This window comes from Stegodyphus dumicola, chromosome 12 (assembly GCF_044657685.1).
Source record: "Stegodyphus dumicola isolate Sdum_Otavi_A_Nest chromosome 12, ASM4465768v1".
In the NCBI taxonomy this organism is placed as follows: Eukaryota; Metazoa; Arthropoda; class Arachnida; order Araneae; family Eresidae; genus Stegodyphus; species Stegodyphus dumicola.
The window spans coordinates 67,953,793-67,981,267 of record NC_140779.1 but is presented as its reverse complement, the minus strand read 5'-3'; the positions used below and the strand labels follow the sequence as shown (position 1 = coordinate 67,981,267).

Below are 27,475 nucleotides of genomic sequence, written 5' to 3'. Positions count from 1 at the left end.
AATCATGTCATATCCTTTAGCTTTGCGCTTCTTTAATTTTTTAATAATTTGCTGAACTTCGTTTGGAGATGCAGGCATAAAAAAATTAATGCTGGGACTGTTGAGGATGCTATTGACAGAGTAATTAATATCTTTTTCGTGATCAGAATTTTTATTTTCATGTTGTTTAAAAATGTTTTCTAATTCTTTTGCATGGATTTCAGCTATGGAGTCTTCGGAGTGGTGAATTTTGCCCATGTGATACAGGGGGTGAATTTGATTGGGTGAAAGATTTCTGAGTGATTTAGCTACTTTCCAAACAGAGTTTGGGTAAAGATCCATGTTTTCTAGGAAATTATCCCACGAATTTGATCGATGGGTGGAGATGTCTTCTTTTATTTTTCTGTTTAAATAATTAATATGACATTTTTCAGTAGGATTGTGAGTAATATGCCATCTTTTTCTAAGTCTATTTCTTTCTTGTATAAGGGATTTAATTTCTTCTGGGATGTCATAGGGATTTTTATTCTTGACTGTATAGGTAGCATTATTGATAGCGTTTTGAATTTTGGAGTTTAATCTGGTGATTTCCAGCTCAATATTGCAGTCATAACGAAGTGTGGCTCTGCTGTTAACAGAATTTAGCTGTTCGGTAACCATATACCAATTAACTTTTGTATGAGCTTTAGGGAGAGGGGGATAAAATCCATAGAAGTTGAAGACTATAGGGAGATGGTCAGACGAAAGTTCTGGGAGAACATCAAGATTAGGAATATTAGGAAGGTTTTTCATCAAAACTATATCTAAAATATCCCCTAGTCCGTTGTGCGTATAGTGCGTTGGGTGATTGGGAGCAATGAGATTGATGTTACTATTGTGGATGAAGTTGCTTAAATTTTCTCCATTTCTATTTGTGACTCTACAGTTCCAAGAGGAATGTTTAGCATTTAAATCACCTGCTATTAAGGTGGGGTAGTTATTTTCAGTAAGTAGTTTCAGATTATTGAGATCAAGAGTGCTGGAGGGGGGATTGTAGATGGAGATAAAAAGAAAAGGTTCTCTAAAACCACTATAGATAAGTACTGCAGCATTTTCTATAGTACAAGCGGGATTTAAATCATATTTGGCTGTTTTGATATGGTTTTTAATGAGAATTGCGTTTCCTCCCCCTCTATTATGTCTTCTGTCTTTTCTGTAGATGCGGTAGCCTTGTATTTTAAATTTGTCGCAAGAGCGGAGATGGGTTTCATTTACTAGCATAACATCAATGTTATGTCTAGTAAGAAAATTTGAAATTTCCACTTGTTGGTATCTGATGCCGTTTGCATTATAGTAACAAATCTTTAAGAAGCTATTTGTAGCTGAGATAAAATTTATTTGACTATGAGTTTGATTAAAATTCATAGTTTAGATTTGAGAAATATTCGAAGGCCGCCATACCGACCTCTAGTTTGTCTAATATTGTTTTTGCTGTTTTAAATTTCTGGAAGAATTCTTTAACTTGAGTGAATTGGATTTTTATCCAGTCAAAAAAGCCAAGTGGGTTTGAGTTTGTGTCTTCTGTTTTACTAGTGTTTTCATTTTCCTTGGAAGTATTCCATGCATTTTTTGGTTTGTTCTCAGGAAGTGAAGGAAAATCCTTTTTGTTAAATTTAAATTGTTCTTTTTCTTTTCTTCTTTGAAAGCTTTAGATTCTTCGATTTGCTTCTGAACATTATAAGGATGTTTACTGCAACCTTTGAAGGAAGAAACGTGATTTTGCCCACAAAGGGCACAGACAGGGAGTTTGTTGTCATTTTTTGTTTGTTTACAAGTGAATGTTTCATGAGGCTCTGCACATTTTAAACAGCGAGGTTTATAGTGACATTTGTCCCGTGTGTGCCCCCGTACCTTTGGCACTTATGGCACTGCACGGGTCCAGGGCGAGCTTTAAAAGGCTCGATGAAGACATCCAGACCTCTGAGTTTCTTTAGTTCATATATTCTTTTACCTTCTTTATTTCTAGTACATTCTGCTATAAAAACAGGAAGATGAACTTTCTTTCCTTCAATAGTGTGAATTACTTGTCGAATTTTTTGAATTGGGATACCTTCTTGGGCAATTTCGTTTTTGATTAGTTCCATATTAGCTGTTTTTGGAAGTTTTTTAATTATTGCCTTGATAGGCTTTTCACTGTTGAGTTTATAAGTATGAAAAGGAATAAGTAGTTTAGTTAGGTATTCAGTAACTGTGCGGTAGTGGTCTGAGTCATAAACTCTTATGGTCAGTGTACCTCCACTTAGGTTTCCACGATATTTTTTTATATTTAATTGCTCTTCAAAATCTTCTTTAATCTTATCCCAATCCCCCGTGAAGTCTGCTAAGACTATAGGGGGAATGTGTCCTGCTTTTTTGTTGGGTGTAATAAATTCACCTTCCTCTGCTTCCATATTGTCTTCAGGGTTTAGTTCCTCGAATTTATTTTTTTGAGCTGGTTCTTCAATTTCGGAATTTGATAGAGTTCTTTTATGAGTTTTTCTAGGGGTTATGTATCCTTCTTTATCTACTGTGGTTTTCTTTTTGATTCTAGATTTTTGACTAGCAGTAATATCAGATTGATTTGTTTCCTCTGTTAGATTATTTAGGGTTTCTTTTTGTTTCATTTCATTAATGTATAATTCTAAGATTTGTATATCCTTTTCCATAGCATTGACGTGGGCTAAGTGAACTTCAGTCGCATTTTTTGGATTAAATGAATTTTTATAAGCATGAAACTCAGAAAGCATAAGTTGCTTAAGTTTTTCTAAGTTATCACAGGTAATTTCCAGATTTCTGTGATCACACACAGATTTGATACGGTTTTCAATCGCCTCCTTGTCCATGATATGCATGAATCCTAACTTTTAACCTAATGGCGAAAAGAATAAAGAAAACATACTTATCGTGAACATCAAGAAGAGACGACAGCAACTCAGGATCAACTTCAGTAGTGAGAGCAATGTTGTTTTCCCTTACTTCACAAAATCGCAGGAAAAGTAACGCCGTAGACAGAAAGAACAATTTCTTTAATCAACAGCAACACCTCATGCCAGCACTACCAAATAGGAATAAGCCAGAGCGACGCGAGATACTTATACCTGAAGTTAGATATGACGTCATCTCACGGCAATCAATCAGCTATCGGCACGACTCGGCTTTCCATATGACGTAACATCAAGCTTCGTTTATGCATCTTAATTAGGCTGGAACAGTCCGTTCTTAATACAAACAGTGGCAGTGAAAAACGAAGTAGAAATAACTACTATATCCCTTTAAAATAAGAACTAAGCCTTATGTAAAAAGTTAGAAATATTTAAAGGAAGAGAGATGATGCAGAAAAAGGGTTACAATAGGTCATATTTTCCAACAAAAGTTCTAGTATAAGCGTAATTCGGCTAGCAGACTGTTGGAAAAAAATGTTGAGTAAAAAAAAGAACATGCCTTTACTTCGTGAAAACAAAATGTCGTCCAAACAAAAACTAGCTGGTTGCTGTAGCAGGGTTGGTCGCCAAATTTTCGCCAAAAAATCGCTAAGTTACCATAATCCAAAGATTAACCCTTTTTTTTTTCTTTTGTAAATTTTGATACCCTTTAGATCATAATTGCTTTTTATTTCATAAATTACGGTTTCATATTTTTAATTTTATAATTTCTGCATGCCATCTTACCAGATTTAAACTGAAGATCTATAATCCGGAATGACCGAAGTCCCAACGAGTCCAGATTAAAGACTTTTGACTGTACTAAAAACTTATTCTGATAGGAAATAGTAGATGGGAAACAAGAATAGGCAGTAAAGCTTGTTAAAAAATTAAAGTAGCTGTTAGAAACTTAAAATAACCTCTACAGCAAATCTTCCTCATGTCATAACAATATATAAAATGCAGTTTCCAGTAGATAAATTTCGGTGCTTTCTGATATCTGCACCCCTTCTAAAAAGCAGAGTATTAATAAGGCAGTGTGTCATGCCACCAAAATATATCTATGTAGCAAACAACAGTGCTCTCAAAAAGTATTTTATGTGACCACCCATATATGTATGTAACATCATTCCAGATGACTTTCCATTCTTCTGGGCATTTTCATTTCATACAGTTTTCATTCTCTTTGGTAAAAAGCTTGGACTTAACTTTCTTCATGCATACAGTGTAATGTGGCTCACTTAAAGACATAATGCACCATTTTTTCTTTCTCCTTTCTTTTGGTGCTGAGGTTTTGTGAGATGTCAATTTTATGTGATTCTTGATTGTTTTTTTAGTAAAAACACATAACTGTACACATTTGTAGAACAGCAGTATAAAAAACGAGAAGTGTGCATGTTTTGTATGTAATAAAGGTGGCACTGGATGCATCTTTGAGATAAGACATAAAGCTATAAGCAAATGTTTCTCTCCAGATTCTAATTTATTTAATTTTTGAAATTATTTACACTTTACTAAAATGGCAAACCAAAACTAAATTGAAATGCAAAAATAATTTAAAACAGAGCTATTATTAGTGCATTTTTTTAAATATGTATCAGAGGATGCTGACCAGAACATCAGAAAAATAATATGGATTCACATATGGAAATTATTAAATAAAGTAAATGTTTAGATATATTAGAAAAAGTTTTGGTCTTATAGAAAGAAGGGTTTTGTATTCATAAATCAGAGTTGTCTGTGAAAAGCAAAATGTGTTTCTCCTGAAATGCTTTGATAATTTCCTTTTTGTAGTTCTTAAATAAACATAATTTAAGTGAATGTAATTAAAAGCAAATCAGATAATATACAGCATAATACTCCCATGGGATTGCCTGACGATATTGGATGCTATAAACTTACAAAATATTTAAGTTGGGGGATCATTTTCCACAGTTTGTAACATGTAAAAGGAAATTTGTTGTTTTACACAGTTCATCCTGTGCGGTCAACAAAGTCTGATAAACAGCTGCATTTTTTTTAAAATGAGCTTGAAATAAATACAATAACATTATCACATTTTCGCTAATATTTATTTCTATAAGTCAAGTTATTTCTAAAATCTTTGATTATGTATAATTGTAGCCATGTGGAGCAGAGGGGAAGAACAGTTGATTCTGAGAGTGGGTTTGAACCAGCTCTTGTACCTTACCAGGTTTTCTGCCTTAAAAGGGTTTCATGTTTGACGGTGCCCTCTATATATTTCCGGTATCTAGTATACTAAACAGTTGACTCCAGGGGCACTTCTCCCAGTGGATTCTCATCGCCAATTCGATGACTGTCCTCTCGTTATTTTCAATTTGTGTTTAACATGTTGAGAGCGGTGCGGAATTTGCTGTCCTTCAGCCGGCAGTGAGCTAAGCCGTATTTTTGTTTAGAATGTTTCAATACATTTCATTAAAAACTAAATTTGATCACATTTCATTGAGACTATATTTATTTTTTAACTTTAATACTGTCGTTCCCGGGGACCGACGCCAGCCAAACGAAAATTGCGACGCTGGCCACACGGAAAGTTCACTGCCGACCCCCAGGGACTGCTGCCGCGCTCAGCGCGTTAAAGAACACAAACTGTTTTAGCATGGAAAATATTGTTTTTCAGTGCTTTGCATATGCACTTATTTCTTAATTAATGCTATTGGCCTTTGAGTTATACCATCGATAGTTGCAAGCCTAAGCACCCACCAAGGATTAACGATTCACAGGTGAGAGTAGGATTTTGCTCAGTTCTACCCCCAATTTTAATGGAGAGAACCCAGGAATGTGTCCGAGGGTCTCCCTCCTACCTTACCACTAGCCTCTCGAGAGGACTTCGGCTTGCCGCATATTTAGAGTGCATGCTTGCCACACAGACACAATACATTTACAAACACCAATGCCTTCTCTGACATTCGAACCCTGGCCCTTCCTTTGGTACGACAGTTGGCATCGTTAATCACTATCCCAGTTGGGCAACAAAACTTTACATAAAATCTGGTTATCTAGATATAGGTTTAAAGAGAAATTAATAAATATATGTTTAAAGAGACTTCTCTCTTTAAACCTATATTTTACGTGGCTCCTTTTCATTCTGTATTTTATACGACATGTTTATTTTCTTTGTAGATTTATTTACTGTTCCTCAAAACATCCCTGATAAATGGAAAATGTTATAAAAAAAATCTAACCTCTCAAAGTAGCATGAAAAAGTAACTGATGTCAGGTGTGGTGTATTTAATTATGGCAAAGCACACTAGTGCTATCTGCCTAAGGGGAGGGATGTCTTCGTGGAGGACTTTCTAAGGGAAACTGACTCGTATACACATTACACATAAGGAAAACAAAAACTGATGTCAGGAATGAGGCTCAAATTTTCACTCTTTGTTGACCTAAAAATAAAGAAAGGGAGAGACACTTTATAATTTTTAAATATAAAAATAATAGAATAGAATTTTTAAAATTATTCTCTTGTGCATTGGTATCCTATAAACACATGCCTAGTAATTAATCCCAGCTCTACCAAAATCATCATCAGAGAAAACCCATTTATTCTCCCTCCCCTTTTTGGAGGAGAGAAGCGGTGTAAATCGCATGAATTCTACTTTATACCACTGCATGTGTGATTTTATTCTGCACATGAAGTTGGCAAAAAAGATCATTTACTGTGTTTTTAAATGAGCATATCTTTTTATTTACTTGAAAACTTTTTTTTTTTTTTTCATGTCATCTTGATATTAAGTGAGCAGATGATTAAACATGAAATTTGTCATAATAATGTTTAATTAATTTTTATGACTTATTGATAGCTTATAAAATATTTTATTGATAAATCATTTTTGTGCTTTAGGGATATCAATCCGCATTTGCCGCAATACATTTCATCTGCTCCCTGGTATTTTGGTGCTAAAACAGCGACTTTGAAACATCAGAGACCACAGCCTGACCGGCAAAAGAAGTTCAGCCAGATTAGTGATGATTATGTTCGAGGCTTAAAAGTAAATTGATATTTATTTTTTCAAATGTATTTATTTGAATGATGTATTTATGCTTTTTATGAATATTGATTGCTTTTGTGAAGGAATATTTCATAAACACTAAAAATGTTACCAGTTTTGACAGACATATTTCTTCTGGGCTATTTTTCATGGCATTCAGACTTGTAATTACATAATAAGACAGTATCTGCTATATTTTTCTTAGCACTTAAGTTTTAAGAAAAAGGAAAATTGACAGTTTTTAAAATTTAAACAAAGTTATGCTTTCTCCTATTTAGCGTTAGCTTCCAAAGACTTTGGGAAGAACATTCTCATTCATGAATTGGCAGAGGTTCAGTGACATCCAGTATAAAAAAGATGATCTTCTGCCAAGTTTTACTTTAGCATAAAACAGGATTTACAAATCAAAGCGAAATTAAGTACAAGTGGGTTTTTATGTATTTAATATAAAGTACACTCTGAGATTCTGGCATCCAATATTCAGAAATATCTAAAATCCTAAATTCAAAGCCACCAACAATTCCCCCCTTTTTTGGTATGCTTTATGCATGAGCATCTTATCCCCCCCCCCCGCTTAATAAAACATGTAGAGAGTCCCAATTCTTAATTTCACTTCGGCACTCAATAAAATACCTACTTATTGAAGAAATAATCACTTGAGCATAAATTTTTGTGATCAATAATTTGGCTGCATATCTGCTTGGTATACATCTCAAACCAAAACATTCTGTATAGAAACATCGTTAATTTTACACCTACTAATATTTCGTATTTCTGATGCCAACCTGGGGAATCATTATTTATTATATTTTTCTTTCATCACAGCATATGACAACTTGAGTAATGATTCATGCAGCAATACCTAAAATTTTTTTTTATATTAATAATTGAATAGCAATGTGTAAGGCAACCTTTTCTGCTAACATTACTCTTGGCAATGATTATAGATTTTTTAAAAAGAAATGTCCACGAGGAAAAATTCAACAAAAATTTCTTTTCATATGCTAAAAATAGATTTTGTTAATGAAACTCATAGGCCAAAAGATTACATTTAGTGCTGTTTTTATTAAGAATAACTGATATGTTATTCACCAGAAACCCAGAAGCGGCGGCAGAATTTAGGGAAGACATTTTTGGAATTTGGGGAAGCACTGAGCGGCAAAATTAAGAGATGAAAATTTTTTATAATTTAGGGGGGAAACCTTTTATGTTGACATTGCTCTTATCGATAATTACAAATTAAAGTGAAATATGCTAAGAAATGTTGATGAGGTAAAATTTAATAAAAATTTCTTTCCTTGTGCTAGAAATAAATATTGTGAATGATACTCATACTCCAAAAGATTAAATTTAGTGCTATTTGAATTTAAAATAACTGATTTGTTATTCACATAAACCCAGAACCAGTACCAGAGCTCATATGGCTGCACCGGGCGGTAGAATTTAGAGAACACAAAATTTTTGGAATTTAGAGAAGCGCCGATTAACAAAATTTTTAGAACTTAGTGGCAGAATTTAGGACCTGCAAAGACTGCATCAGGTAGTAAGATACTTAGTGCCAGCCTTTGATAAGCCTTAATATGTGAGAATTTATTTATTCAGGACCAGGATAATCCTTAAGCATGTCCAAGAAATAGGTGTAACTATAATAAGTAACTAAACTAATACATTTCAGGCTTAATTTAATTGTCTCAGCATGTAGTAGAAGCGGCAAAATTTAGCGGAACAACTTGTCTTTCATCATCAATCTCATGATACATAGCCAATAATGTATAGCAGAAGCTATTAAGCTAGGCTAAAATTATACTTTACTGATTCCAAGGACTTTCAGTTAATATAGCAGATTGCGCTGTTCCTTAATGTTCTGATTTGATCCAGCTTATTATTTTTTGCAGGCTGTTATTATTACAGAAATTTCATGAAAAGTAAAGTCTAAACTTTTGATTATGTCTAAAAGAGTTTCCAATTCTGGAGCTGCAACAAGATCTACGAAGCAATAGCATGTTTCGATGTCCATTAAACAAAAAAGTGAAATTGCTGCAAAAAAGGAAAAGGTATATCTATCTCAGAATCATGCGAGGATTATTGCATTGGAAAGTCAACTGTATATGACATAAGAAAACAGCAAAGGAACTGCTTGTGGATTCCAACACTCCACTCACAATGAGTAACAGATATATAATTTGTTATGCTAAAAGTGAAAATCATCAACTTGAATGATTGTCACTTTTAGCATAACGAATAATTTTTAATTCTTTTAGCATAAAAAATATTTTTTTTAATAATCATCAGCAAAGTGATGATTGACTGGGTCAGACAGCATCACAGCAAAGGCTGGCCATTGACGGGTCCTGTGCTAATGGCTCAAGCCAAAATACAGTCAAAAGTCATTAATCCAGACTCGCCGAGACTTCGGCGATTCCGGATTATCGATTTTTCCGGATTATAGATCATCAGTTTAAATCTCGTAAGATGGCATACAGAAATTCTAAAATTAAAAATATGAAACCGTAATTTATGAAATAAAGAGCAATTATGATCTAAAGGGTACCAAATTTTACACAAAAAAAAGCTTAATATTTATTTGTTTACTTTATTAAACATTTCTTTCAATGTAAGTTGTTTAAGTTGCTTCGTTTTATGTGATAACACTTTCTCTTTAATTTTATAAACAGACATAATTTCTTGTTCAATTACAAAGTTCCGCCGTTCAAGTCCCATAATTGCTGTGTCGAGAAAACCGACTAACTTGTCAATCGAAATTTTTTCATTTTCACTAACCTCTCTGTCACCTTCTTCATGTCTTTATCCATTTTTTGCAGCAATTCCACTTTTTGTTTGATGGACATCGAAACATACTTTCGTTTTGTAGATCCTTTGGGAGCTCCAGCATCGGAAATTCTATTTGACATAATCGAAAGTTCAAGTTTACTTTTATAAAATTGCTCTTACAGTCTGCAAAAAATAATAAGCCGGATCCAACTCGAAGATTAAGGTACAACGCAATCATGAGCATTAACTGAAATAGATAATTAGATAATTTTAGCGTATACCGTCCATTATACGTAAAATGTGCACGCAAAAACGTATTCTGCGCTTGCGCACACGCATATGCGCAGTCGTAAACGTTTTACGCGCACATGTAAACGCCTATGCGCATGTGTCAACGCGGCGCATGCGCAGAAAGTTTTTAGCTTTGAGGTCCGGATTATGGGAGTCCGAATTAACAACTTTTGACTGTACTTCTTGAAGAAATGAACCTAAAAACTGAGTACACATATTCGACACCTTGATTAACCTAATTTAAAAATCACCATGGTGTAATTAAAACTTTTAGGCTGAAAAGCTTCAGCTGATACTGGAGCTACTGAACTATTTGAAGATGAATTCATTGAACTCATTAACAGTGAAAAATTTTTGCCAGAACAAATTTACAACAGTGACGAAACTGGTCATTTCTGGCAATATGTACCGCTAAATACCTTAGCAACCTCTACAGAAAAGGCTGCAACTGGTGTCAAAGATTCCAATGTGCGACTAACAATTTTAGCATGCGCAAATGCTGCAGGAATGCACAAGTGTAAACTTTTCAGAATTGGAAAAAATACGTGACCTCAAGCATTTTAAAGGAGTAAAGATTTACCCTATTATATATTGTGCAAATAAAAGCGCGTGGATGACTCAAGCATTAATGAATGATTGGTTTGAAAATTATTTCATACCCTAGGCTCGACAACATTTGAATTTGGTTGGTTTACCTGATGACCCAAAAATTGTCCTGATTATAGACAACTGTTTGGCTTATACTTTACTTAAAGTTTTAGTAAAAGATAATGTATCCATATTATTCTGTCCTTCAAATTGTATGTCCATTATTCATCTTGTGGTTATCGGAATAATGTGTGCGCTGAAATGCAAATATAAAGTAGCATTTTTAAAATCCATGTTAAATTTATTGAATAATGGCAAAGACTATGCAAGAATTTCTGAAATATTTTAGCATAAAATCTGCTGTGTGGAGCATCACAAGATTATGGCAAGATGTGTCTCCAGATACTTTAAAAAATGCTTGGCTTAATTTATGGCCAGCTTCACGGTGAGGATGATGAAGATATGATAGCTGCGAATTTGAACGTTTTCGGTTATTGTGAAACAAAGCTGAAATTTTTCCAATTAATGGATTTTGTAAAGAAATGTGGAGAAGTGGTATAATAAATGAAGATGATATAATAGAAGTTTTTCATTGCATCAATCAGTTAATGGAAGGCAAATCTGTAGTATGGTTCTAGGCCCAGAAAATGACAGAGAAGTTATTGAAAACAAAAAAATTTTGATTGACAAGTTAGTCAAAATTCTCGATGCAACAGTTGTAGGACTTGAATGATGGAACTTTGTAACTGAAATAGAAATTAAATCTGTTTGTAGAATTAGAGTAATATTAGCACAAAAAATGAAGCTACATAAATAACTTACATTGAAAGAAATGTTTAATAAAGTAAACAAATTAATATTAATTTTTTTTGTAAATTGTGACACCCTTTAGATCATAAATGCTTCATTATATCATAAATCACGATTTCATATTTTATAATTTCTCCATGCTATCTTACTAAATTTAAACTGATGATCTAATGTCCGGAAAAATCCTAAATCCGGAATCGTAGACTTTGTACTGTACTATAACTGTAATAATAAAAGTATGTAAAATAAAACATAGAGCACCACAAGTAAATAAAGGATTATGTTAGAAAATCAAAATTCCTGTATATTGGTAACTCAATCCAGTTTCAAATCCACATGAAGGAGCTGGAAGGATGGACGTATTCATGATTTTCTGAGTGTGTAATTATTAATACGAGCAAATTTCCTCTGTGAAGCTGTCACTTAATTAATACAGCTAGTTCTAATTTGATTTACTATAATTAAAATAGTCTAACCTAGCATAAAACATTGTAACATTTTAGATCTTAATTAATATAATGTCATTAATCTATACGATAATTGTAACTTCATCAAATAAGCAAAACCTGTTCTAGGCTAAATATTTACTTATATATACAACTATGTACAAATTACATTTTAAAAAAGAAACTTTAAAATACATTTTTTATATTTGAATAGCCCTCCATACGAATATGGGCTTCTTGAAGAAATTTGAAGAAGCCCAAATTTGGAATTTGTTTTATTATCTATTTCATTTTTTGTCAGACATTAAAAAAATTTTGATTAACAAACTCAATGATTTCAAAGTGAGCAATGGCAACACTGTACAGCCAGGATGTCAAACTCGCGGCCTACAGCAAATATTTTTGCGGCCCGGCCAATATATCGGCAAATAATAATATATAATAATAAAATAACATATCGACGAAGAAAAAAATTAAATGTTTACTGCTAAGTAATTAATAATAATTTATTCAGTGTTGTTAGATTACTCACAGCGAGCTGACACACACACCACTTAAATTACAAATGCGTGTGAGTAGCTTGCGTTAAGCTACCTTCGGCTTTTGGGGGACACGTGCACTCAGATCTTGTACGCATCCCCCGATAGCCGAATGTGGCCGAACTCATAGTCTCAGTTTTCAATCATAGTTTTGTACGATATATTGGTGCATGCATGTGCATGCACTTTGCTTTATTATTAATTATTACTTAATTCATATTGTTACGGATTTCATAGTTATTTATTTATTTAGTTTTTTTTATTTAGAATTCTAATTAGATTTGCTTCATGTTGCCTTAGCAATGCAGATGATTTTTGAAAAGACAGCTGCGTTGGAAGGTTAAAAATAGAACAGCACGTGCATTTAATACCTAATAAATAAATATCTCGTAATTGCTGTTGCCATCCACAAAAATTCAGATATTTATAGATGTTTCCAGTATATTCGAGAAATTAATTACAAAGCTTATAAAAGCCGAGAACAAACAACTCATCTCAGTAGTAGCTGTAGTTCTAGCGAACTGTTTGTTTACTTAATGCTGTGATTGATTTGTAGTGATTTCACTGTGAGATAAAATTAGTTTCTCTGTTTTGAATTGATTTTTGCTAAACGTTTGACATTTTGTGATATTGTTAGAATATTTTTGAAGAAATATTTCAGCATTTTGATTTATCTCTTGTGGAAAAAATAAATTTTTGTTAACTTTTTAACATTAACCGTGTTTATTCCAGCCCTTTGTATTCAGTATGTCTATATCAAAACCAAGTGGTAGTAAAATTAAACGAAAAATCGCTGACGAACATAGAATATTCCAAGTAAAATGGGAATTAGAATATTTTTGCTGTGAAATAAAAGATAAAATAATCTGCTTGATATGTAATAATACTATTAATATACCAAAGTTATATAATATTAAACGTCATTACGAACAACACAAATCAAAATATAACAATTACGAAGGATTAATGAGAGAAGAAAAGTTGAAAGAGCTCAAGTTAGGAGTGAAAAAGCAATAGTCCATGTTTAGTAAAGTATTGCAAGAAAGTGAAGCGGCGGTACATGCAAGCTACGTCTTGTCCGAGTTGATAGCTAAACATTCGAAGCCTTTTACTGACGGTGATTTCATCAAGGAATGCCTAATGAAAGCTGGAGAAATTGTTTGTCCTGGAAATGTGAAGGCTTTTCAATCAATTACATTGTCTCGAAATACAGTTGCGGAAAGAGTTACTGATTTAGCCGCAAATTTAAGTGATCAGATCAAAGCAAAATCATCTAGTTTCGAAAGTTTCTCCATTGCCTGTGATGAGAGCACGGACATTAGTGGCAAAGCTCAATTAGCAGTGTTTCTTCGTTCTTGTGACAAGAATTTTAACATTTTTTAGGAATTACTGGAACTAATACCGATGCCTGGTACTACCACAGGAGAAGATATATTTACTTGTGTTTTTGGACTTCTGCAGAAATACAATCTACCTTTGGCAAAATTAAATTCTGTAGCTACGGATGGCGCTCCATCAATGACAGGGAAAAACAAGGGCTTCGTAGCATTACTAAGAAAAAAACTTAGTGAAATTCACGGTTCAAACATTCATCATATGCATTGTATTATACATCAAGAAGTTCTATGCACGAAAGTAATAAATATGGAAAATGTTTTGTCATATATAAAAAAAGTTATAAATTTTATAAGATCTCGAGGTTTAAATCAGCGTCAATTCACTGCTTTCTCAAGTGAGTTAGATAGTGAATATTCGGGTTTGTCCTACTATACCGAGGTACGTTGGTTATCTTGCTCCAAGATTCTCAAACAATTCTGGGATTTGAAAGAAGAAATATGTCAGTTTTTAAAAACGAAAAATCAAGACGTAAGTTTGTTTTACGATCTAATAATGATACAAGATTTATCTTTCTTGGTTGATATAACCAAACACTCAACCGATTTAAATTTATCGTTACAAGAAAAAGATCATATCATTACGAACATGTTTGACATAATTAAAGCATTCAAATGTCAACTAGTTCTTTAGGAAAAACAACTTAAAAATGAAAATTTGACGAACTTCCCGACATGCAGCATGAACAAATCAAGTTTAGATGATACTTGTTCGTATCAAAAATACGCAGAAAAAATTGCAAATTTAACAACTGAATTTGAAACGAGGTTTAATGATTTTAGTTCCCTCAAAGACGTTTTTTTTTTTTTTTTTTTTTTTTTTTTTTTTTTTTTTTTTCTTCGATTTTTCTCAATAAGTATTGACTCAGTACCCAGCCATATGCAAATGGAGATGATCGAGATTCAATGCAACTCAAATTTGAAAGCAAAATTCATTGAAGTGGACGTGCCTAAATTTTACAAATATTTACCAGCCAGGTTTGAAAATACTTGAAAATTCTCATATGAAATTATTTCCATGTTTGTAGCACTTATCGATGCGAGCAGTTATTTTCAGTCATGAAAGGTAATAAGTCTCCTGTTAGAAACCGTATTAATGATGCTCATCTTGGGTCAGCATTGAAAGTTATCACTGCAAACAAAATTTCTCCCGAAATAGGAAAGATAATAGCAGAGAAGAGATGTCAAGTATCAGGACGTAAACATTAAATTTTTCTTGTTCTTTTCTATATAAATATATATATATGTTTATTATTGTATTATTCGAAATAAATCTACGTTTCTATGAATATTGATTTTTTTTTTTTTTTTTTTTTTTTTTTTTTGGGTTTGCCTAAAGTTAAACCTTGTTTGTTTGGCCCAAGTGTACCTATGAGTTTGACATCCCTGCTGTACAGGGAAGAGGTGGGCATTTTTATCTCCAGCAAGTGAGACTGTATATTGGAAATTCTAAAGATATGCTTATTTTAAAATTATTTTGTGTAACTGCTGCTGAAAGGAATTTTCAACAGCATTATGGTTTAAGTGCGAAGAACGTGATATTTAATAAATAAAGGTAACACACAAAATGTTAGAAAAAAGCCCATTTGGGCGTAATGTAAAATCGGAAAGGTTTCAAATTTTTATTTGTATTTAATTTTGTTACTTATAAATATATAGTGTATTACCAAGTTAGCTGTATAACTTTCTATGTAAAGTATTAATCCCCCTCCCCAATGTAAATTTTGGTCTACATTTCAAACTTTAAGCCTAAAATGTCTCCAAAAACATAGTTTTTGCACATGCAAAAACCACGTTTTGAACACACAATTTAAGCTAAAAATCCGAAACAAAAACAAAAAACTTCGATAGCAAAAACGTAAAGTTTCTAACCAAAAATATTTGACAAGAATCTATGTACACAGCAATATGTTTTAACTTAAAAAAAAATCTACGAATTGCACAATCTAGGCAACGAATGAATGTACGAACTACACACACATATCGCTTTAATAAATTAATATAACAACAATAAATTTCAAAGAATACCATGTACACAGCATCCTGTTTAAACTTAAAAAAAACATCTACGAATTGCGCAATCTAGCCATTGCATACAAATCAACAAAATAAAATAACTAAAATTACAAACAATTAAAAAAAAAACAGTAACAACAGAAAGGCATAGTAAAAAAAATGAACATAACATTCTACAAAATAAAAACAGTAAAATAAATGCCGTTACCGTAATACATTCGTTAATAAAATTTCGCCAGTCACACGTCTGTAAAAAAAGTGCCACGATTTTGCTATATCACATGTCTTTCTGTGATTCAAAATTTCGAAAGTAACGATAAAAACTTCCTCCAATGGTAACTTACTACATGAAAACCATGATCCAAATCATCCTCCGCTGACAGCCACATACTTTACCAGCAAGCATTTGACTGCAAATCCACACAAGTACTATCAGAAACGCCCGTCTTCGTCCGAGTTCTCATAGGAGCTCCACATTTTGGACTCCGTTTTATAAGTCCCACACTTTGATCCTCATAAACACACCCCTGAACAAAAGACTCGTTAACAACTCCAACATCGTACCTTTTAATGCTAAATTTATTTTCCACACAATCTAAAATACACGACTAAAATCTTGCCATAACGTCTATCATTGCAACATAGGCCATTTCAAAACACGCACAACACGAACCAACGAGCAATTAAACCACTCCAGCAAAAGAGTTTTCAATGTCAAAAGGGTTTCCATACAACATGCAATTGCACCAAAAACCAGCACAGAATGCACGTCGCCACATTTGGTGATCGTAGGGCCGTAAAGGTAAATTTAAGTCGATTTGAAGTTGCATCTCCGCATAGCACAAAAATTTCCTGGAATTTCTTTTTTTCGTGGGAAGAAATACCAGCTTTTCATATTTTAAGGTTGTTAGCTACATAATATATATTTTTTAAATCATTTATTTTTATTTCAGGATTCAGTATGTGTGCGTTATAGAAAAGGTGCCTGTGAGAATTGTGGGGCGATGACGCATGACAAAAAAAATTGCCTAGAGGTAAGTGGTTGCATATCTTGCACTAATTAATGGAACTAAATTTTCTCTTTTTTACAATAAAGTATTCCTGTGTATTTTACTCTGGCATATATAAGGGTCTTTTTGAATCTATAATTGCTGCCAAAAACTGTTAAATCCAGTTTCCATAGAAATAAAATGATGATTGGGACAAACAGATGCTAAGAATGAACTCCTTTCATGAAGTAGTGATCAGTACAATTTCTTGATATTCTTTGTAATTAATTGCTTAAGCTAAAAAAATTGTGGTTAACAGATGTAGTAATTATTTAACAATCACTTGTGTAATTTTGACACTTTTGCAAAATACCTGTTACATCTAGCAGAACTCCAGAACTTAAGATGCATGTGGAAAAGGTTCATTATATTTGGATATATCCTAATTTACGCTTTCGAGAAATGAAAAACACAAACTAAATTTTGTCAATAGGCCCAGTAGAATAGGAGATATAGAACTATCCCATTTGTTTTTTTCTTTCTTTTTTTTTTTTTTTTTTTTTTTTTTTAATTGGTAAAGTTCTGTTATCAGGCCGGATTCAGAAATGTATGTATGTATTCATGTATGTATGTGTACACATATACATTTCTGAATCCGGTCCTGATAACAGAACAGTACCTTTTTTTTTTTTTTCGTCTGCAGTGTACCTACTATTAGCTGCCACTATGTGGCACGTGTAGAATAAAACATCAAGTGTGCATTTAAGGAATGTTATAGAATCCAAATTAGATACACAGCCTGGCTGTCCACTTCAGTTTTCTCCGTGTAGTTTTTTTTTTTAATCAATTGCGTACTTGTCATGATTTTAAATGTGCAAAGGCATTTTGCATATATTACTGCACTCTTCCTCTGTGTATTTAGAGTTAAATCAGGGATTAAACGATGTATGCCAATTAAGTTTTTGTACTATTCTAATTAAAGTATAGACCAGTGTTTCTAAACCACTGGACTGCGGACCGATAGGCGGTTCGTAATAAATACTTGCCGGTCCGCGAAATATCCAGCTGTCTGTCCAAAATCCAAAGTGTCATCGCCCGACAACAAGATATTATAACAGCCACACCTACATTACAATAACAATAGTTGACTAGTTTAGTATTTTATTTATGTGGAAAAAAATTGTGCCAATGGGTCAAATTATTAAACTTCCCAGTCTGCAAGAACGTACCGAAATATTTTAGCAGTCCTTGGAGTAAATCCAGTTGAGAAACATTTGTATAGACAATGTGTCAGTTTAGTTTCTAACAAGTATATAAAAATACTGTTGAAATAGTGTATAACTCCTAAAAGCATAGGAATGTGATTCTATTTAAAGACAGAATCATCATTTAATTCAATTTGGCAATAATATTTCTATTTACAACTTAATTTGGGGGAAAATTTGGCTAGCTAAAAATAATTAGTTCAGTCAACTGCTTATGATTTGTTTTGATGCATAATGGGAAAAATTAATATTTAATTTTTTAATTTTTTTTACTATTTTAATCTGTTAATTATTTTTATGAACTTCATATGGATCTCATAAAGTGATTTTATCTATAAATGATATGGTTACTGATTATTATTTAAAAATATATTAAAATAACACTCATATGAATAATTCATCATTAGCTTATAAGCAAATTTATTGAATCTGTTTTATGGTATCTGTACTTTAGATTCCAAAACTGCAGTTATTGTTAATTATTAAATAAGTTTTCAAGCATATGCACTTCGACTATAAGAAGTAATTGTTTTCTTGTTTTATTATGTCTTTGAACTCTGTGTAAAGTAAACAAGGAAAATATAGAAAGAGTTCACCTATTTTGTTAATGAATCAGTTTGCTCGATGCATGTATGGTTATACTCATGCATAGCTTATACAGTCAAAAGTCGTTAATCCGGACTCGCTGGGACTTCAGCGATTCCGGATTATAGATCATCAGTTTAAATCTGGTAAGATGGCATGCAGAAAATATAAAATTAAAAATATGAAACCGTAATTTATGAAATAAAGAACAATTATGATCTAAAGGGTATCAAAATTTACAAAAAAAAAAGCGTTTTATATTTGTTTGTTTACTTTATTAAACATTTCTTTCAATGTAAGTTGTTTAAGTTGCTTCGTTTTATGTGATAATACTTTCTCTTTAATTCTATAAACAGACATAATTTCTTCTTCAGTTACAAAGTTCCGCTGTTGAAGTCCTATAATTGCTGTGTCGAGAATACCGACTAATTTGTCAATCAAAATTTTTTCGTTTTCAATAACCTCTGTGTCACTTTCTTCACTATCAGAAGTGAATTATAATGACGAGGAATTTGATTTAAATCATATCAAAGACGGAGTATATCGAGATGAACTACTACATTTAGTAAGGAATTATAAGCCAAATAAAATTAAAAACATATGCCCTGAAGATAAGGATAGTGCTGACAGATCAACTTCCAATTCATTGCGCACTGTGGCATTTTCCCCCTCCGCGGAGCAGCGTGAAATTGATAAACAGATTTCGGAATGGTTAGATAAACAAAGGATATGCCTTTATCCATTTTTTGCAGCAATTCCACTTTTTGTTTAATGGACTTCAAAACATACTTTCGCTTTGCAGATCCTTTACATATTAGTAAATATATATCGGAAATTCTATTTGACATAATCGAAAGTTCAAGCTTACTTTTATAAATCTGCTCTAACAGTCTGCAAAAAATAATAAGCCAGATCCAATTCGAAGATTAAGGAACAGCGCAATCTGCAACATTAACTGAATTACCGTAATTTCCGGAAGAAAGGCCACATCAGCACAAATGCCGCACTCGAGAAAAATGGCGGGGAAAAAATTTAAATTACACAGAAACGCTGCAATAGATTAAATTGCGCGTGACATCATCGTGGGCCATATAGATGCAAAAACTCAACCTAAGTCCTGACGTATGACATACCAGTTAAGAAAAATGCATGAAATGAAACCATAACTCAAAAATAAATTAAAGGTAAGAAATGTGGAAAATATATTTACCTTCACGTATATACTTATATTTACCCACTAAAGAAGTCCGTATTTGTAATACTCAGACTATTATTATAAAAAATGTTGCAACAGCGAAATATTAAATTTGGATGACAAAAGGAAATTTTAAATTTTCCTTACGAATTACAGCAAACTATACATCATATGAAGCCATCAAAATCTGATTCTTCACTATCTGAATTAAAAAGATTTAGTAAATCCTGATCTAAGTTTACCAGATCGTCGCATTCATCCTCTTGGTTTAGAGTCTCTTTATCTAAGGATATAATTTCAGCTTCTTTGAACCCTGCTATTATTGACGATGTTTCTACCGATTTCCATGCACTTCCTGCCCACTTTGCAATTTCTTCATGAGATGCTCTACGCACTCTACCGCTTTTGGTTTACGTATGCAATCCTTCACTCATCCAACACTCCTACCGCTTTCGGACTTCAGCTTTGAAGGATTTATTACCTGACAAATCTAACGGTTGTAAGATTTTGTCAAACCACCAGGAATTATTGCTTCGGTCGTAGACAATTTTTGACATCTGGTTTTCACTGACTCAAAGAAATGAGCACGCATGGAATCCATTATCAATAACCTCTTTGGTTGGAAAAAAGATCCCATACGACACTGCCAAACTTTTTGTATTCACTCATGCATAATTGTTTCGCACATCTAGCCGTTCTCATTTGCACAAATAATTACGTCATTAGGAAAATCTCCCTTCGGAACAGTCTTTCGTTTAAAAATGAACATTGGCGTTAGCTTGTCACCGTTTGCGGCTCAAGCTAACACACATGTAAATGATGTTCTTTCATGCCCTGTCATAAACACAGATACAGTTTTTGCACCAGTTTTGTCCTGTTTGCAGGAGAGTCGAAAGCTAACAGCGTTTCATCCATATTTATTATTTGTGGCCGTTTTTTTTTTTTTTGTCAATAGTAGCTGTCACATATTTGGCAGATGACTTTTTATCCTGCCAGTCCATTGGTAATTGTTGCCCGACTGTTGTTTTAGTACGCATAGAAATATTTTTTCTTTTCATAAATCTGCTATACCTCCTTTGAAATCATTTATGTTCATTCGTTTTGCTATAAATTTTGCTTGTAAGCGAATTTTTACAGTCGAAATTGCCATTCCCTTTCCTCGTTGCTCCTTTATCCAGTTTGCAAGGTCGGTCTCTAGATTTGGCCACCTTAAAGTACCACTTCTTTTGGCTGGTTTCTGTTGTGGCATATTTTTAAGTTCTTTTTCAGTTCTCCAACGTCGAGTACATCTGTCGTCCACTTCAAACTCTCAAGCTGCTGCTCGATTTCCAATTTGTTTAGCACGTGAAATTACATTAAGCTTAAAACTAGCACTATAGCTTCTGTGCCGTTTAGGGACATTTTCAAAAATTTTCCGCTCCCTTCTTACTTAAAAACTATCCAGCAAGTACTTGTACCCAAACTGATGGGATCTGTATCTGGCAGAATGCCAAGAAAAATCCATTCATGCTGAAGGGGAAATATGTCAATCCACTGGCAGAGGAGAGAGACTATGCAAACTGATGAGAATGTTGATTTGGAAGGGGGAAGAATGTTATTGTTCTGAGATCTCGTTTAGGATGAATAAGGCATGTAGGTCTGTTAAGGGAAAGAATGTAAACAAAATAACTAACGTTCGCAAAAAGCAACTGACTGGTCTTTTGTGTGGGAACAGCACCAGTCTATGCATAATGACAAGGCCATCCAAACTATGTACAATGACCATCATAGGAAATATTTTATTTTTAGTGCACCTAAACGCCACACCCGCTGAGAATTTAAGTTTTAAACACGTAAACGCCGCAGCGTTTCTTCCGGAAATTACGGTAGATAATTTTAGCTTAGCTTATACCGTCCATTATACATTAAACGTGCATGCGTAAGCGTATTATGCGCATGCGCACACGCATATTCGCAGCGGTAAAGGTCTTACGTGACGCATACGCAGAAAGTTTGTAGCTTTGAGGTCCGGATTATGGGTGTCCGAATTAACGACTTTTAACTGTATTTTGTTTTGATACAATTAATGCGTTCATTGACCTGGGATTCAATTCCAAGTAAGTCTTATGTAATTTGTATGCCTGTGCAGAACAGGAACTTTTAAAAATAATCCAGTGAGATGTTCTTTCATGATTAATTATTGAGAAAAAGGGATCAAGATCGTAGGATGCCAGTAATAAAAGTATTCTTTGTCAAAATTGGGATCCTTTGTATGTTGATTGCAGATGTTAATCTCTACCCAATTACCTGGTTTCTGTATTTTGCTTTCTGTCACTTTCTCTCCTCACATAAATTATTGTTTTCATGTTTTGGTGAAATATAAACATTCTTGTAGTTCATTTAAAAAGTGAACTGCTTTGATTTCCATTATACAGAGGGTTCTGTTATATATACCATTTGAAACAAATACCATACTCTTCATAAAGTTGATTGATATTTATTATTTATCTTGGTTGTATTACTCACCTTATTATACTTATTACAGATAATTTCTCTGTTGAAAGGTCATAGCTTTAGTTGTAGTTACACTACAATATCAGATATCTGTTATTGCAGTTAAGTCAAGGGATTCCATTGTCTCTTCAGGAAAATCCTACTTCTATGTTATAGCACTATAATAGATGGATCTGTGTTTGGTGGTACTATAGTGAAAGGCTGAGCATGACATGCCTAATGTGGCATCATCATAAGGGTACAGCCCCGATCCTCCTAGCCGCCGCAAGCCGGCCGTTTGATCATAAAGTGCGACTGGCCAGAAAAAAAACCTATAAAGTCCAAAATATAAGTCTCAGTGCTGAATTTCAATTCTAGCTTTGTTCGAATTTATAATACAGTTTAAACTCTGACCGTATATCTAGATTTTTGAACTGTTAAAATGTTAGAGCCTATTAGATATCTGATATTCAGAGCATCACCAAAGTAATTTACCAGCAGAGCTATGGAAGATTATATGAGGTTTGTAGCGTTTAGCAGTATCTGGATAACCAGTTGCCTTGTGCTGTTGTTGTCATTATTGATTATGCGTATGTTCATAGAATCTGTTGTCAGCTGAGTTCTCTCATGATGATGCTTGATGATGAACAGTTCCAACACTACCATATGTTACCAAAACTGGACTTTGGCTGTGTATCGAATGTGCATTGTATAATATTCCTTAAATGCACACTTGATGTTTTATTCTCTGTGTGCCACATAGTGGTGCAGCTATTAGTAGGTACGTTGCAGACGACAGATAAAAAGGGGTACTGTTCTGTTATCGGGACCGGATTCAGAAATGTATGTGTGTAAACATACATACATTTGTCTGTACATACGTGAATACATATATCCATACGTATATGCATACATACATACATACATTTCTGAATCCGGCCTGATAACAGAACATTACTAATTTAAAAAAAAAAAGAAAGAAAAAAAGAAAAAACAAATGGGATAGTTCTATAGCTCTTATTCTACTGGGCCAATTGACAAACTTTATTTTGTGTTTTTAATTTCTCGAAAGTGCAAATTAGGATATATCCGAGGGCCCACCAGCGGCCAAGTGATAAAGTCGTTGAACACTGGTAGTTCGGTCCGAGGTTCGAATCCCGCGAATGGGCTGGCTGCATGGGCGTTTTCGTGATTTTCCCCATGTGTAACATGTATACGAGCCAGTTTCCCTTAGAGAGTCCTCCACGAAGGCATCCCTCCCGTTAGGCAGATAGCCCTCGAGGCTTTGCCATAATCACACACACACACACAGGATATATCCGATTGTAACAAATGTTTTCCACAAAAAAGCAAACTTAATAAAGTTAGGAAGGAAAAAACATGAACACAGTATCTTTATTGCAGGTAGAAATCTCTGCCCAAATCTATGATTTTCTGCCAATATGTTGGTAATTTTTTAGAGTTTTCGTCCCAGGAACTTGGTGGCTACGAGTCCAAAAACAAATCAACTTTATTTTGGACGTTCTGTGCAGAATGGAAAATAGCATCAGCAAGATGTAGCTACAGGTGGGAAAAAAAAGGGTAGAAGCTCGAAGCAGCCATGTTTGGGGCTATATGGTGGGCGTGGCAAAAGATTCCTGTCAAGTTCGTACAGAGTCCAGCTGGCGAATGCAGACACATATGTTGTAGCATTATCTTGATGTAACATTGCCTTTTTGTGCTGGAACTCAGTTCAACATTTTTTCTTGATAGCAGTGTCGACATGAACTATCTCTCTGTATGCCTTACTGTCGAGGGTTTTACTTCTTCCAGGTACTCTTTGTACATAATAACCCTGGCAATCCCACCAGATAAAAAGCATGTTTTTTTTTAAAGTCAAATTGCTCTTCGCATTACATTTATGGAATTATATATGTTTGCCTACGGCCTCACCGGACACTGATCAACCCCTTTTCAGCCTGTGTTATTGAAGGAAATCCACTTTTCATCATAACTGACGACGATCCAGTATTTTGTCCTCGCTTTGATATTCGAGCAGATTAGTGCATGCCCAAACACGTCTTTCCTTATCTGCTTGATTCAACTCATGTGGCACCCAGTGATTGAACTTGTACGTCAATTTTATGCAATGCATAGCGGGACTAATAGACATAGCACTAAGGCTTAACTCCTTAGATCTCAAGTGGTTGCATACTGATCTTCTTCCACGAGTTCTCACAGGCAGGCCTCATTGATATCAATAGGGCAGCCAGAGCACTCTGCTTTATGAATGTCATAGTCCTTGCTTTTGAACTTTCTATATCAAATCTTCACAGTGTCATATAATCCAATATTAGTATCTAAAACTGTACTCATGATTCGGTGACATTCTGTAGCTGACATTTTGCAACAGAACTAGAGGTAAATGATGGTTCTAATTTTGATAGCATGATAGTTCCATTTCAGACACCTTGCACTTAATGATAATATTTTTTACTAAATTTCACAACACAGTGCTCTAAAGCTTTCTTTCAAATGCCAAAAATTGTTCACTCTTTCAAATAATTTTAACAGGGTACGTAAACCACATTTAGCATTATTGTCACTTATAGCAAATATGCCAAATTTCAAAACAGGGCCAGTATATAAATTCACTTATTGAATAAATTTTGAATAAAAAAACTCTTAATTTTTTTCAGGTATGTCTAGAGAAATGCATCTACTTTAAGGTGATAGCAAAATCTGGTTAGTCTATATTTTAGGGTGCCCCTTGTATTATTGCCAAGTTGTTTCATTTATGGTAACCTGAGTAGTTGAATGTTATGGATACCCTATTATGATGTGATTGGTTGTGGGATTGTGGTGCATTTGACTGATGAAAAAATATTTGTAAGGGCTTATTTCTGCATTGTCTGTCAGTTAGGAAGTACATTGCTTATTGTGTGTTGTACACCATAAAATCGCTGTATGTGATGAAATTAATCTGAAGTTTCTGTATGATTTGAAATGAAATGAAAAAAAAAGCGTTAATTGACTAGTGTGTAAATGAAGGTTTACTTAGTAATCATTATAAGTGTCCTGTTTGTAGGAAAGAAGTGCGTATTGTCGAATGTAACGATCATTCAGAGGACTTTGAATGGGTTTGTCGCAAGAAAGGTTCATGCAAGAAATGCCACTGACAGTCCGGCACTATGGAGGATATTTTTTACTCTTACTTTTGTGAATTTATGTGGTGACAGTAGTACATATTCTAGTTCAGATAATTTTAGAAAGTTTTTGTATGCTGTTAAGGAATTTTGTGTGCCACAGACTGAAGACACAGAAATTTCTAGATATAGTAAGTCGATATTTCCTTTTTGTAGTGCGTATATGCGATAACACGTATTTCCTTTTTTATTTCATTGTGTGAAAAATGCAGTTTGTTGAGCTTCGATTGGTTATAGATTTTGTTCAGTGTTGGTGATGAATAACTTTCTTTTAACATTATATGATGTCATCATCCTCCTGATTTTTTTTTAAGTGAAAATTGATCAATGTGTACATGGACAAAGTCAAAGGAGTGCATAGTTTGTGCAATTCTCTGGTTTTTTTTTTTTTTTTTTTTTTTTTTTTTTTTTTTTAAAGTGAAAATAGATTGATGTGTACATGGACATCAAGCTTGTGCAATTCTTTGACTTGCTATTTTGTTTTGGTGTAGCAGCCATCTTGAAATTGTGTATTGTTGCCAATTTTTCAAGAGGCACTCTGAAATATATTTTTACCAAAAATCTTATAAATCTAAATTAATTGAAATAGGTTATAATTCAAAAAATTTTTGGAAAAATATACAAAAATTACTAAAAAATATAAATTTTAAAAACAAATCAGAAAATAGCTGCAAATTTTATATGGATTGAACCTAATTTTAAAATGTGAAAAAAGGAATCAAATAAGTGTAATAAACAAAAGATATGAATAAATATATAGCAAATGCAATTAACACTAAAGAGCTAATTTTTTTTTTAAATTACTAGGGCAATTTTTCCAAAACTTGGCACTTAGGTATATTTTGGGTCATAGAATCAAAATATGAAGAGAAAAAAAAAATCAGTAGGTCATTTCAGAAAAAAGTTAGATTTTGTGTCAAAAAGGCTTATGTTAGAACAATGCTGAGTGTAAATCTAAATGTAAATCTACATATCCTAAGTCATGCTTTCGAGGTATGAAAAACATAAGTTAATTTTTGTCTATCAGGCGAGTAGAACAGGAAGAATATAACTGTGCCTTTCTTGTGTGTGCAACGTGTACATAAGCATCCTTTTATTTTTAATCCATAAGTCTTTTCAAAATTGTTTTTGCAGCTGTTCTATCCTTGTATCTGTGTGCAATTTCTCTTCTCTTTCTGATAGACTCTTAACCCCTTAATTTAATAGAAGGCAAAAATACTCAATGTTGTAATTTTTACATTAACAAGAGCCTAAGAATACGCATATATCTTGACAAGATCCTGTTTATAAATTTAATCCCGAATAAATTTTTTATGTTTAGTTAGTTACAAATGTGGTTACAAGATAGCATAAGAGATCTACTTTGATCTGTTTGTACAACTACTTAACGTGTTCTAAAGAGGTCAAGGTTCTAATAATTATCTGCTCATGCTGTGTTATATTGTATTGTGGCACTTTTTTTTTTTTTTTTTTTTTTTTTTTCTTTCTTTCTTTTAAATGGAGAGTGAAGAAGAGTTTGATCAAGAAAGTGCAAAGTTAGTTTTTCCAGCATTAGATTATGGCCGGAAATAGACTGTAGTGGTGCCTCCCGCACCTTCAAATAGACTGTTAATTAAAAAGAACATTATCAGAACAAAATTATTATTATTATAAACAAAATATTTGCTTCAGACATTTTATTCTCTGTGATGTTACTTTTTAAAAGCAACAAATATTCTTAAGATTTTAATATAACCTTTTTTTCAACACTCTGTAATTACCCCTTAAGTGAATAATATGTCAAATTGTTGTTTAAAATAACCTATATTAACAAAGTTTAAAATTCTGCAATAAAAAAAATTGGACAATTTTTTACAAAATAATTGTTAAGGGGTTAATGACTAGCATACATAATGCACATAGCAATTATGAAGCAGTCACATCTTATTGTCACTTCCTGCAGTTTCCCTTAATGTATGTCTTTGGACAGGCACATGTTTTTATCTAGTGCTTCTGCC

At 33.3% G+C, this 27,475-nt stretch overlaps 1 protein-coding gene across 1 annotated transcript in view; it reads left to right on the top strand.

The window, feature by feature from the left end:
- Nucleotides 1–27,475, top strand: part of Slu7 (Pre-mRNA-splicing factor Slu7) — a 72,321-nt gene that overhangs the window by 15,235 nt on the left and 29,611 nt on the right. Inside the window, exons 2-3 of the mRNA XM_035356457.2 lie at nt 6,784–6,931; nt 16,741–16,821. Coding sequence (XP_035212348.1) covers nt 6,784–6,931; nt 16,741–16,821 — 229 coding nt within the window. The remainder of the gene's footprint in view (nt 1–6,783; nt 6,932–16,740; nt 16,822–27,475) is intronic.